This window comes from Lagopus leucura, unplaced genomic scaffold (assembly GCF_019238085.1).
Source record: "Lagopus leucura isolate 7727_CA_CO unplaced genomic scaffold, USGS_WTPT01 Super-Scaffold_702, whole genome shotgun sequence".
NCBI classification, from domain to species: domain Eukaryota; kingdom Metazoa; phylum Chordata; class Aves; order Galliformes; family Phasianidae; genus Lagopus; species Lagopus leucura.
Window position 1 is genome coordinate 5,469,604 of NW_024962254.1, and position 14,999 is coordinate 5,484,602.

General features: G+C 39.4%; 1 protein-coding gene across 2 annotated transcripts in view; it reads left to right on the plus strand.

Moving 5' to 3' along the window:
• TMEM135 (transmembrane protein 135) overlaps window positions 1-14,999 on the plus strand; it is a 166,083-nt gene that overhangs the window by 93,364 nt on the left and 57,720 nt on the right. For both annotated transcript variants that reach the window (XM_042862536.1, XM_042862537.1), the window contains one exon: window positions 14,150-14,196. In XM_042862536.1, the coding sequence (XP_042718470.1) occupies window positions 14,150-14,196 (47 nt within the window). The remainder of the gene's footprint in view (window positions 1-14,149; window positions 14,197-14,999) is intronic.

Genomic DNA, 14,999 nt, shown 5'->3' on the forward strand with positions numbered 1-14,999 from the left:
TGCTCAGCTCCATTGTGTTCCTGCCACTCTGAGCTGCAGGGCAGCCGAGGGCTTGGGCACATGAACCAGGAAATTGTTGAGGCTGAAGAATAACTGTTTGTGCTGGGTAATTTTTCAGGCAGATCAGTCCCCTGGATACGTTCATCACACAGCTGCACAAACAGCTGAAGAGACTCAGGTGTGGGGCACTGGGCTTAAGCAGATCCACCCTGAAGGGTGGTCTGTTGTGAGAGGTGAAAGAATGACAACAGTTGAGGCTGGAAAAGACCTCTGAAGGTGATCAACTTTGTCTGTTGGCCACAGTGCAAGAAATCAAAATGTAAGCTGTTCTTGAAAGGATTATCTGACTTGCTGATGTCTGATAATAGAAGTTCTTGAAGTAGATTGGTAATAGAAGTTCATGGTGTGGTGGATTTTTAAACAGTGAGGTAGAAAACAGAAGTTATAATTAGAAATTGTTTACTTAAAGCATTAGGAGGGAACCTAAATTTAATTAAGAAGAGGTCAGATTATCTTAGACGATTATTTTTCCAGGGAAAAATGGTCCAATTTTCTGATTTAGCCATATATTTTTCTTGTCACTGGCTTTCAGAACGCTTTTGGAACTTGGGAACATAGTACAAATAATTAAAAAAAAAACAAAAAAAAACAGTAATCAAACCTAAATCTTTGTTTGTTTGTTTTCTTCTCTAGTTCAAATGGTATGTATTAGTAATGTAAGAATAAAAAGTACTTTTCCACCATGCATAAGTGTATGTAAATAACTGCTTGCATGGTCTGAGAGGGTCGGTATTTGAGCTGGCTCTGCTCAGATGCTGCTGTGCATTCTCAGGTGTTGATTGGCTGTGGTGTGCTGACTGCTGACACGCTTTTCTCTGTGGTGAAAACGCATGTGATGTTCAGTGCTCGTTGCATACTTTCATTCTGTGTGTGCTCCTAGAGCATGTGTCAATCCCAAGAAGTGTAGTGAACAGAGCAGTTTTGCAGGAGTTGCTTGTAAGAAAAAGGTGAAGTGCAATCTGTCCTTGCATGTGTGTGTTGTATGACATGTATGTGTGCATCCAATTATACTTTTTAAAGGTTATCATTAGATACAATTTTTATGGATGATTGAAATTTTGTACTGAAAATGGAGATTAAGCAGCTCTGTTATAAATGATGGTGGCTGACACTGTGGGGTTATTTCTGAGTCACGGAAATACATTCCTGAGGAGCATCCAAAAGTTTAAGTAAGGCTTCTTTCCCATGAGTGCATGACATTTTGCACAGAAAAGGCCTGACTCTCTGGGATTCTTTGACCCTCACACACTGTGTATATTTTACCTTTATACATGCAAACAGGCAGGGCATAAATGAAAGCTTAGCAAGTTGTAGCTTTTTATAACTTATCTTTGTACGATGGTTGGCGAAAAGTATTTGTTAGGAACACCGGGTTTCCAATCTGCTTCTGTTTTTCTCCTCCAGTGATATTTTAGGGATAAGGAACTGTCAGTTTCACTTATATGATGATAGCACATGCTTTCAGCATTGATTTGAGTTAATCTCCCTTTCCATATGCCTATTGTCAACTCACCCACTTGCTGAAACCATGAGAGGTCCTTACAAGTGACTCGTGGTAAATCTGAGCATGCTACAATTTCTTGCAGTTGCTAAAGAAGTCAGTCTAGCTCAAAGTAATTCTGCTGCAGTAGTGGGAGAACCCTTCTCTTTATTTCAGTTATGAGAATGTTATTTCTACATCTTTCAATCCGTTCCCTTCCTGTCTCAGTGCTTATCAGAATTTCATCTTATTCTGGGATTCTTTTTAATTTTTACCAGCATGAAAACAAATACAAGTATGTAATAAATACAATTTTCACCACTATTTCTGAATACAGCAGCTTTCAAGATGGCACATGGCACAGAATCTTGTGGTTGGAATATTATTCCAGCTACTTGTGCTTTTCAGGACCGAAACTATTTCAACACCTGTGAACTTCCAAAGACAAATATCTATTGCTGAATATTTGGTAATATCAAACTTTGTAATTCTTCAGTGATTATGAGCTCTGGGATAGAAAGAGGCAAACAAAAATCCTCACAGTAAAGGTGAAATCTTGAATGATATTTGTAATATAAGCTAAGGACTTGTGAACTCAGAAGTCTAATAGGAGACATCTGCACAGACTATTAAGAAATTGTATTGTTTTTTTTTTTTAGTATTTAATAAATCTGTAATACTCTTGTAGGATAAGTAACCAGATTTAAATTTCAGCTTACATATGGATTTAATGCTTAGAGATGTTAGTAACTGTAGTTTTCATTTGCACTGTTGTATTTGAAGTACATTTCAAATTCTACATTTCAAATGCATCCTGTTTTGAATAACTCACAGCCACTTGCTCCTCACTTTCATTCCTCAAGGTTGCACGGGGAGGAAGCACAAATTGTGCTGGAGGCCATGGTGTGTCATGGGCTGTGGTTTTATTACAGCGGTGTGCTTCACTTTGGTTCAGTAGGGCAAAAGCCCAGCGGCCTCTTCCTGACCCTGTGCAGTCATCACTGAGTCACAGAATCAGAATGGTTTGGGTTGGAAGGGACCTTTAAGATCACGTAGTTCCAGCCCCCTGCTATGGGCAGGAGCGCCTCCCTCTAGACCAGGATGCTTGCATCTTGCCATCCAGCCTGCCTTGAATGCTTCCAGGGAGGAGGCATCCACAACCTCAATGGGCAACCTGTTCCAGTGTCTCACCACCCACAAAGTAAAGAATTTCTTCCTAATATCTAGTCTAAATCTACCCTCTTTCATTTTAAAAGTATTTCTCCTTGTCCTGTCGCTACATGCTCTTCTGAAAAGTCTCTTCCCAGTTTTCCCCTAGGCTCTTTCAGGTACTGGAAGGAACTTGGGGTGGAGTCTTTGGGATGGAAAATAGATGTGTTCATTTTTGTATGCATCTCTGTTCTAGTAGAAGGCATATGGCAGCAATCATCCAGAAAAGTGCCCCCAAACAGGAGTGATGCCTACAGTAGTTGGCATTGTCGGAAAGGAATCCATGAACCAAAACATGTAACCATCATGAAGAACTCATTAGTTTGTAGTACTGTCACAGTGACACAATCCTAGAACTTAGAACTAGGTTTAAGGTGTAAATTCTAAATCTGGTTAAGTACAATTCACTGATGTAATATAAAACACTTGAATTTGTTATCAGTATACCTTGACACTGCTTCTTCCTGGACTCTGTATTAAATACATTTTTGTGTTTATACTATGCATGTAAGTATCTGAAAATTGAAATGGATAGAAATTTGGCAAGTAGTTTATATTTCTGAGGTGAATGAATGTTTACAACAACAACAAAAAAGCCCTACATAGCATATGAGAATTTCAAGGCCTCAAATTCAGTTCCATGGGCCCATTTTGGCTATTTCAGAAGAATTTGCTTGAATGTGGTGCATTAAAAAGAAATTGGAAAAGTTTACTCTTTGTAGTTTATATATTTTAAAGCTGTTCCTAGAAAAATATGGGATGAAGTTGGCGTGTGTGTAGAACAAATGCTGAAGTGTCTTTTTCTTATCATTTGAAGTGTACTGAGTGTGTGTGAGGGGAGGTTTGAGGTTGCATTCACAAGCACTGGAAGTTATCTAGAGTGTTATTTGACTTGAGGTAATTTTGTCTGTTTTTTTTTCCTCAAGTCAAGGCTACATGTATAAAATATTTATGTTGACTGTTACAATTTTCAGCAATCCTACTGTGAAACAGCAGACCAGGGGGAGGAGATGACTTCCACGTGAAGGCAGAAAGCTCTTCCTGCATCACGGATGCTCGTTTTGGCCTCTCCACTCCCCAGATGCAACTTGCAGTGAATCTTGCAGGAGTATAATTCTCTTTAAGAAGCATAGCTTGGTTGATTTTGATTGAAAGCAGATGATTCTTATATTATAGTTATGTAGGGATAGGAAATGAAACTCAAAAGCATAGGAATATTTTCTGTGAGTCTATTAATTGCTAGAGTGAATGCTTATGAATGTAGTCTCAGCCAGACTGATAATACAGTCAGAAAGAGGAAAATAAATTTAGATTCTGGAATTAAGAAATGAGGGTCACTGCAGCTAATGGAAGAAAACTGCCAGGATCAGATTTTGTGTGAAGCAAAGTTTCATCCTTCAGTTTTTGAGAGTATTATTCCCTGGAGAAGTTGAGCATTGGTGGAAGTAAGGTTAAGAACATGATTAGGTAACTTGACAGTGATGGAAACAGCACTGGACAAATGCTGTGGTTGTCCAGGACCAACTGTTTGAAGTACAGGAAATTTAGAGCTGAGCTTGGCAATCCTTGTGGGTCCCTTCTAACATGGAATGTTCAACGATACTGTAGTTGAAATCACATTGATAAGAAAACAATTGATGCTAAATGAAAAGAAAAATGAGGCAAGAACATTAAATAACTCATGTGAATGATAATCAAACCAGGACAAAAAGTTTCCATTAGCGTACAAGTTAGATTGGAAAACTGAATGAGAATTAGGTAAGCTCAGTGGTTTGATACAATTGTACATTTTATTATATTCACTTATATTTACTCTGTGGTTGTAAATACCCTGAAAAGTTATCTTGTACCCAAAGAAAGTGCTGTAAGCTGAGAAAGGTGAAACAGCTGCTAAATCCCTGTAGAAAAAGCATGACTGACATGCTAAAACAACCCAACACAAAAACAACCTTAATTATAGAAACATGAAAGCATTTCTACATTATTTTTGTTCAGTTCCTTTGAATGGAAACAGAATTGTGTAGACCACACAGTCTATAAAGGTTACTCACTCTTTGGATGTTTCTGGGAGTATTTGTGTCTGTGGAAAGCAGTAATGAAATCAAGCACTTGCAAGGTCTGGTTTATGTTTGGGATTGCAAATTGGCTTTTGAAATTGGTTGTGCACTAACTTTTACTCCAATGTTTACTTGATTGAATTCCACTTCTTTAGCACTATTCTAGACTATGTATTACTGTCATAATAAGCAGAAAGTATATCTAGATTTTTTACGTTTTACTATTCTAAGCAGTTGGGCGTTTTTCTGTCATTTGTATGAATTTATCATTGATTTAGAAAAAAACACTAGGTAAACAGATACCACTTTATGCTGATCGTGACTGATAACTCAGGGCTTACATTTTAGAAGCCAAGATGTACCACTCAGCTGCCCACAGAGCCCCATGCATGGTTAGTTTTTGATGGACCAATTGCTTTCAGAAGAGAAACTTCAGAATATACTGTTACATTTCTGGACTTTATTCTCTCACATGCGTTCTCACAGGGCAGTGGCTTTCTGAAAAGAGGATTAAGAAAGGCTATTTCGTTTCTCTGTTACAGCGTGCTGCCACTTTGTTTGCAGTGGTTAAGATATTATTTAAAATGGAGAGAGGCATGACAAGTGCTTTGTGAGAAGAGAAATGAAGTGTTGCTGGAGTGCCCAACTACATGTGCATATAAGGAATTTATGAAGTAGAAAGTCTTAGGGTTTAATTTTCTACCATGCTGTTCTGACTCCAGCAGGTGCTCCCCATCTTGGCTCAGTGATGATCTGCGTTTTGCAATTGTATCATTCAGCTGTGATCATTCATCAGTGCTTTATCTTGCATCTACACAATCTCTTGTTTAATAACATTTATTACTCTTCCCTTTGATTTTATCTGTTCAGAGATTGCTTAAGGCTTGCTGGCAGAAACGCTCATGTGGTGTTAGTGGAGTAGGTGTAGCAGAACTGGCAAAATGCCCAATACAGATCTGACAAATTGTTTCATGTGTTTTCATAAAGCCTGTCAGTTTTGAAGTGGTAGAAATGTTGTATTGCTTCAGAAGTTATCTCATTTAGAGTAGAAAACTAATTATGTGGATGACAGATTACGACAAAGGATCACACCAGCACTTGGAAAGCTCATGACATTTTCCCCCAATGCAGTGGATTTCAAATACAGAGAATCATGGAATCACCAAGGTTCAAAAAAACCTCCAAGACCACCCAGTCCAACTGTCCACCCACCACAAATATTTCCCCAGTAAACCATGTCCCTTAGCACAACATCTAAACATTTCTTGAACACCTCCATGGACAGCGACTCCACCACCTCCCTGTGCAGCCCATTCCAGCACCTGACCACTCTTTTGGAGAAGAAATCTTTTCTAACGTCCAACCTGAACCTCTCCTGGTGCAACTTCAGGCCATTCCTTCTCATCTTATCACTGTTATGTGGGAGAAGAGGCTGACACGCACCTCACCACAACCTCCTTTCAGGGAGCTGTAGAGGGTCATAAGGTGCCCCCTGAGCCTCCTCTTCCCCAGACTGAACCATCCCGGTTCCCTCAGCCATTCCCTGCAGGACTTGTGCTCCAGACCTCTCACAGTTTTACTCTCCTCTGGACACGTTCCGGAGCCTCAATGTCTTTCTTGTAGTGCGGGGCCCAAAGCTGATCACAGTACTCGAGGTTCGGCCTCACCAGAGCTGATACAGAGGGCTGATCACCTCTCTGCTCCTGCTGGCTGCACTGTTTCTGATACAAGCCAGGATGCCACTGGCCTTCTTGGTCACCTGGACTCACTGGCTCGTGATCAGCCAACTGTCGACCAGCACCCCAGCTCTGTTTCTCCCCTACAGTCTTACAGCCACTCAGCCACAAGCCTGTAGCATTGCCTGGGGTTGTTGTGGCTGAAGTGCAGGACCTGGCACTTGATCTTGTTGAACCTCATCCCATTCACCGCAGTCCAGCTATACATCCTGTTCTGACACTTCCTCCCAACTTGGTGTCATCTTCAAGCTTACTGAGGGTGCACTCGATGCCTTCATCCAAGTCATCACTAAAGATATTGAAGAGAAGCCCCAGTACTGACCCCTAGGGAAAGCCACTCAGTTTTTTCTCAGCAGAATGTACCTGTCCAAGCCATGGGCTGCCAGCCTCTCTGTAAGAAGGACACTGGATTTCTGTAGAGTTGTTATAAATGTTACAATTTAACAGGATTTACCACGGACAGAAGGTAAAAACATTGCACAGCTTGAAATGTCCATGGAGAGGCGGCTCAATTTTAGGGTCCAAGGTGCAGATCACTGGGCATACATCTTCTGGAATCAGTGGAAATTTGAGCTTCATGAAAGATGACCACCATTTTCCATAAATTGTCATGCTTTTATACAAAAACAAACAATATTTTCAACCTAAAACATCTTTATACTTTTGAAACTCTCATAATGAAGTTGTTCTGTGAGAATCATGCAACTTGTTTAATCCTGAACTGACAGCATCACTTGTTCCAAAGCTGTTTGTTCTGCAGGAACTCACAGTGCTTTGTGTTCCTTGCTGGTGTCTCCAGTCTCTGCGTTGTGTTGCAAATCAAGGAGGTTGTGACTAAATACAGATGTTGGTTGTTGGAACCACCTCATCCTATCTAAGTGAGCTGGTTCGTTCTTAAAGATGTGATGTAGAAGGCTCTACTGGGAAAGGCACGAGGGATTGTGAGGCAGGAATCTCAAAGTTTGCAATACAGCCAGGCCTTCTGCAGGATTTTGGAGTTCATTTTTCCTTTATCCTTCCCTTCATCCTTCTCTTTATTTTCTACAGTGTTATTGAGCTGTTTGACAGACATAGAAGATGCATTCTGTTCAGCACAGTGAAGTTTAAAAATCAGTGGATTTCAGAAACTTGTGCTGAGGTGTGCACAGATGCATGTTTTAGTATTTTTAGTGCATTGTTTTTAGGGACACAGTAATACCATTTTTATGAATACTGAGACCACAGAACACCATTGTAATCACACACTCAGATGATTGCAGATTCACAAAATCATTGGGATTAGAAGGGACCTCTGGAGAGATCATCTAGTCTAGCCCCCATATGGTTAGCACTGGCCAGTGAATCTCTAAATCTCAGTGAATCTCACTGTGCACAAAATAGTCTAATCATGTTTGGTTAATTAATCTTACTAACAGGAGAAGAAGTTGGCATCTCGCTGGTCTGCAATTTGGCAGATTTCAAGGGTCAAGCTATTGTATTGAGGAGCAGTCTTTGTTCATCCAGGCTGTTGTGGTGGTGCTGCAGCTCTTGAGTAAGCCAAAAGCTTTCAGACACAGATGTGCTTGATTCTATTGTTAGCTGTCTGTTCTGTACATCAAAGTGCTCTTTGTTGCTGCCTTGTTAGAAACACTAACATTTTTCTCAGGAAAATCTGCTGTGCTAGCCCCAGAAGACAAGAAGCTCAAGATGCCCAAGGAGGTTGTGGATGCCCCATCCCTGGAGGCATTCGAGGCCAGGCTGGATGTGGCTCTGGGTAGCTTGATCTGGTGGTTGGCAGCCCTGTACATAGCAGGGGGGTTGAAACCAGATGATCATTGTGGTCCTTTTCAATCCAGGCCATTCTATGATTTTGTGATTCGAGAGGTAAGGAAAGTAGACATGGGATGGTGTAAAAGCTGGACAGCTTCTATGATTTGCACTCAAGGAGAACAGCAAATCTACAGCTGTGATGGAGAGACAGAGAACATACGAAAGCTGGTGCAGTACTCGGGAAAATCACTTGCCAAATCCACTACTGATACAATCAAGTAGCAAGTGTCTGCTGCAGCCTTCCTCTACTGTGTCTGGGTGGAAGTGCAGTTTATAGCAGTGAACAGCAGAGATACGGCTGATATCATTAGCAGCTCATTGTTTTAGGGCCAATGTCCTATGCATGAAAGGATGTAGCTGTCACCCATAATAACTGTTGTAAGCTAACGGTGACTCATTCTGCAACATGATCATGAACTACAATAATTTCTCGCCTGGAGCATGAAATAGTAATAGAAAGCAGTGACTCCTGTTAGTAGAACTAGTCATCACATCAGATTGCAGGTTGCTGAGGATAATGAAACTTGACAGCTATTTTCACATCAGCTCTTTTCATATGACTTGTAGTATCTTTGTCTGATTACCCAGAGAGTTTCTGTGATTTCCATCCCCTGTAATTACCATAAAATTATAGAAAATTTTATGTTTTTTAACTAGGTATTTTATTACTGGGGAAAAAAAAAACAACAACAAACCCACAATACTAATTTTATGAAAACAGTTAATTGAGAAGATTGCTGTTTATATGCATATTACGTGCAGGTAGAATAGAGATAGTCTGCTCACCCTTTTTCCATGATCTTAGGTATAAGGCCATTGGGGTGTAAGGCTGTTACATTAACCCACATATTTTCCATTGTTTGAAAATATTTGGGTTTTTTATAATCATTTCTATTAAAAGTAAACTTCATTAAGATAGATTCTTACCAGTAAGAGTCACAGAAAGCATTTTTATTGGAGCAATAACATCCTGAAATAAAGTTTTGGAACTACAGCCAATAGCTGGCAATTTTCTCAGTTTACACCACATTATAGTTACAGTGCTGTTGTGCAGCTTTTGGATTTATGTCTAAATCTAGGTAGTTGACTTTTTTTTGGGGGGGGGGGGAGGCGGAGGGGAGGCAAAAGATACGCATGGGAAAGAAGCAGAATGGCATTTGGGAGCCAAGAATTGTTCCTTGTGTCTGAATTAGAGGCAAACCTGGAGAATGGATCGACTAATCACAAATCTAAAGCACTATCTTCCTACCACTACTCATCTAGGTACACAGAGGTTGAAAAAGTGCTTGTAAGCTCTATCAGCAGAGAAAGCAAGAGGCTTTTCTGTGGGTGGATAGCAGGGTGGCTTTATTCAGGATTAAAGCAATATGTGAAATGACTTTTTCTTCTGGATCATGTATTTAAAGGGTAAAAGTCTGAGACCACATTTTCTTTGTAAATTTTGGAAGAGGTTGACTCAAGTAACAATTACTGGAGAGACTTGGCTTTATTGACTTTCAAGTCAAATATCATCTGAGTTTTAAGTTTCCCGTGGTATTTACCAATTAATTTGTCCTCACACAGACTGCAGCCAGGTGTTCTTTCTTTCTCCGGTGTGCAGCCTTCAAGAACTGCAAGCAGTAACCTTTTTTTTGTCCATAGCTTTAGCTCTCACATGGATTGCTAAGTGCTTCATCAAGAAGGTGATGGTTTTCACATCTCAGGAATAGCCTTGAAGTCAGGTGTTGATGTGCTAGTGGTCCAGACACCCTCAAAGCCTCTGTGAAATGGATTTAACACTATCCAGTGTTGACACTCTAAATACCACAGGCAGCTAGTATCCCTAGTGTGTCCCCTTTATATAGATTACATATATCTTCAGTGCTTTTCCTTTTTAATTACATTTGGGGTACTTTAAAACAAACGTAGGTTCCACTGTTCTTCTGACTGTGTGGGACAATCAGCAGCCTCCGATTAGAGACTTTTGTAACCCAGAAAATCTGACTATAAACATCACTGTGGTTATAAGAAAATGAGTGTCATCTACAGGGGGGTATGTTCAGATATTGAGAAACAGCATATTGCAGCCCCAAAAATGCTCAGCTAATGCTTCCAAGTCAGTTCATACCCCAGCAGTCAGAGCAACCTTACTGCTATCACCTGCTGACCCCAAAACTTCCAGGTAAATCAGCAGTCCCTGACCTGCTCCTACTTTGTGCATCAGGGACAGCTGGAAACTGTCTAACATTGCTTCATGATGCTGCTTATGTGAGGACTGTGCTTTCCTGGAAGAAAAAAAAAAAAAAAAAAGGCTTTGTCACCCATGAAAATGAGAAAAAAATCAAAGAATAGAATCATAGAATGGTTTGGGATGGAAGGGATCTTTAAGCCCATCCAGTTCCAACTCCTGCCATGGTCTGGTTGCCTACACCAGCTCAGGCTGCCCAGGGCCCATCCAACCTGGCCTTGAGCACCTCCAGGGATGGGGCACCACAGCTCACTGGGCAGCAGTGCCAGGGCCTCTCTGCTGTCTGAATAAAGAACTTGCTTATATCCAATCTAAATCTTTCCTCTTTTGGCTTTAAACTATTTCCCCTTGTCCTATCACTATGTATCCATGTGATAAGTTAATTCCTTCCTGTTTATAAGCTCCCTTTAAGTATTGGAAAGCCACAGTGAGGTCTCTCCTCAGCCTTCTCTACTCCAGACTGCATAAGCCTGAAATGCCTGTGAAATTTTGTCAGGAGCTTTCCTTTCTTATTAAGGTTTAGTATAATGCAGTGATTGGTATAATACAGCAAAGTGCAATAGAATGAACTACAGCATGAAATTACAGCACTCACCTTACACGACAAATCTGCCAACCTGGCATAAGGAATTTTTTTGTACCTTCTGTGCGTTTCTCCGAACTTGTTAAAATATTCAGGGCGGATGACTCTCATTAGAAACATTTAGGTTGTCTGCTCCTTGTAGCTGTTACTGCAGTTGGAACGTTTCAAGGTCTGTGTGTTCCTAAGCACAATTTGTTGACCTTGTATCATGAATCAAAAAGTGACGGATTTGCAAGAAAATCCCAAACTAGACTTCCTGCTTGCTAGCTACTATTTTGAGGCTCAATTCACTCAGTACTTAGAATTATATTTCTGTAGGCCTCAGCGTTTTTTCTCATTTTTAGTGTAGTTATTCTTCATATTTAAAACAGCCATTGAATGTTGTAGATACTGAGGATACAGCCTAGAAATTTTATAGAACATGGAAAAGTTTATTTGGAAAAGCAGAAGGCTTATTTTGAAAGCAGCTTAATTTTGTAATACAGCGACCATTGACTTTCTGTATGTTGGAGATGCAATAAGCAGACAAGGGCTGGACTTTACATGTAGAACCATGCTTTTTGTGTAGAAGAATCTACATGGTTTAGCTGTATATTTTACTGTCCTTGAGTGTTGTGTAGAGACTGGGCTGGAAGCAGCTCTTTAGCAATGGTGTCAGCTACTCCCAGAGCATTGCTAAGAGGTGTTTGCTTCTACTGCTTCTAAACCTCTCTGATAAGGGAGTTTCCACAAGCTTGCGGGTGACTTGTTGCAGTGAACCACTGCCCAGTGAAGGAAGCTCTTCCTAACATCCAACCTACGCTGTAGTTTATTTCACTTCTCCTTCTATAGCAATGGCCAATGATATGGCCAATGATATATTTATCAGTATGTGATTTTGACTGTGTATTTGAAAATAGTTCTATTTGTCATCAGTTACCTCTGTGTTTAGTTTCAGCAAACAGCTGTTGATTTTTCCAACATTCATGCCTGGCATGCCTGTTATTTTCACTGTCTCCTACACTGTGTACGCTGTCTTGTTTTGCCTACACTTTCCTTTAACAATAGTGCCCAAAATTAAACTGTGAGATTTTAATAACACCAGGTTATTAGTGAAATATATTGCTACATCTTACCTCCTCTGATTCTAAATGAGTCCATAATTCTATTTCATAGGGTTTTCTGCAGCATCTATGGAGTTTGTTATACTCTTGTATTGTCTGTGTAGTTGTTTCTACTTTTCTATATTTTTTGAGTAGATGTGTCTATATATGATTTTTCCTGCCAAGTACTTTGTATTTATTTTAATTGAATTTCATCTTGTTGACTTTGGACAATTCAATCACATTATGTGAAGACCTAAAGGATTTTGTTAATTTGTAACATAATCTCTATTCTGTCGTTAGGATCATTAATGAAAAGGGATGCAAAACCTTTCAGCTGACCTCAGTTAAAATTCCTTTGTAGCTGAATAATGAACTGCTAACTTTGAGTTTTCTTCTGTATTGTGTTTGAGCAGCTCTGTGCCCAATTTCTTAATAAACATACGCAACTGCCACATAGGTGCATTCAGGTACAGATGAATTACACTTCCTCCTTTACTGAAAACATCTGTCAAATAAGAAAGGTACAATGGTTTTAATATATTTGTTGGCAAAGTTGACTTTTTTTATCATTTTATCTAGATATTTATAAACTTGATGTTTCAAATAATTTATTCTAGTATTGCTATGAATATTAGATGTTGCCTGGCTGACAACCTGGCGCTGCAACCTCGGGAATTGTGCAGATGATACAAAAAAAGATGAGAAGGGTGCCTGTAGTTGGAAATATTTCACTGTCCTCACTTCACCCAAATGCTTTCATATAGAATGATTTCAGATGTAGGCTTTTGTGGTGCAGAATTATGAAATGTGATAGTACTGGGGAAGGAAAAGGAATAACACACAGTGTTACAATATCTTGTCTGATATAATTTGAAGTCATATATCAGAGAGCATTGAGAACAGAAATAGTCTCATTGTAGGACTTTTGTCCTCTGTAGCTCACTATCAACTCTGCCTATTCAAGCTTTCTGATCTGTATCTACCTGCAGCGTCCTAATCTACTCTTCTACATCTGTTTGTAGCCTTCCAATATGTAATGCCAACATTCCCCTTTTTTTCCCACTTACACTGTCCATATCTTTTCTTGCTCAAAACCTCTTGAACCCTTGAAAATAAGTGCAAGTGTTTTCTAAAATTGTTGTGAGTTGTCTGCAAGTTATTTTTCTCATAACTGCTGGTATGAACGTAGGCCAATATATTTGCACAAAACGGTATTTTCTCACTCTCAAGCTCTGTCTGGCAAAAATATGGATTAAGGCTGGTTATGGATTTAAAGCATGATATGGTTGTTGCTGACGATGCTGCGTGTACAAGCAGTTCTACAGTTGAGACATAGCAGCTGTTGCTGTATCAAGGAGAACAACGATGCTGCTGTAAGGCTTCGTCCTCTGTTATCTTCCATACTGCTGGCACTGAGGTCTCTCTCCACTCCTTTGCCTGTGATCCAGCCATCTCTTCATCTAAATTGGCAGAAAGCACCATTTTGACTTTGTCTTTGTTTTTTCCTCCCTGGGTTAAAGATGGAGAAAAATGCAATGTTTAAATTTCCATTCTGCTCTCTTATTTATTCTTATTTATTTTTATTCTAGTGTTGTTTTAATTATGATTACCTTTATTTATTTATTTTCCTATTTATTATTTAATTCCTTTGCTGTGTCTGCCATCCCACCACCCTATCCTGTATTTCTGTTTTTTTTTTTTTCTGACTTTCACAGGACTGACCCAAAGTCCATTACAAGCAAGGGAATCCTTTTTGGGGTGTTCAGACAAGCTTTCATTTGTGCTGTTGAAGCATGTAAATAAAGTGTAACTTTTATAGGAGCAGTTGTAAAATCTTCGCGATCCAGAACATAAAGGAGAAGCGTGATGGTTGATGCAATAACACTCTTTCTCCTTCTTGTAGGTCCTTTTGTTCTGCATCACATCTGCTCTGTTCATGTTCTTTTTCAGGTATGTTGCTCATATGTCTGTTTATGTTTTTAAAGATTAAGTAGCTGACTTGATTTTCAGTATTCTTATGAAAACTTGAGTATATTCCTGACTCAAGACTTCTGAGTTGAATGGAGTGCTTCTATGGCATTAAAAGCTCATGGCTATGAACATAATTGGGCTAAAAATGGAAATGCTGAGTTAAATGCTTTAAATCTTCTGGAGATTTCACTGATTACTTAAGGAGTTTCTTCTCATTTTGTAATTAACACCCTGGAGACCCATCTATAGTATGGAAACTGCTGAAATACTGCTTTATTACAAGCTCTCACTGAGCTTACTGCAGGGAAGACAACTTTTTCTTCTGATGAAAATACTGGAGAATAGGAAGTGGAGATTTTTATAGTCTTAAATAATACCAAATGTTTGATGTGCATGGGGCTACAACTGATTCACATTATTTTTTTCACACATTATCAGCTGTATTCCTTTCTTAAAACACTCAGTAGTGACTCAGATTATACACTGCTTTTATAACTGTTTTTCTCCTGGTTTGCAAGATGCATGTAATAAATTATTTACCTTCTCAAAGTTTCTTTTTTAAATACCAGGCTCCCCACAGTTGCTGTTTTATATCTCTGGTTGGACAATTGCTTGTTAAAGTAACCTTTGACAACAACCCTTTGCCTTGGAATTTTCAATGGCTTGCAGCCATCAGTGATTCTTCAAGCCATATGATCCCCAGATAATTGCAAAACTCTAGAAATTGCAGCTTGTTTTTTTTAATTCCCTTACTTACAAATTACTTTCAGATATTGACCACG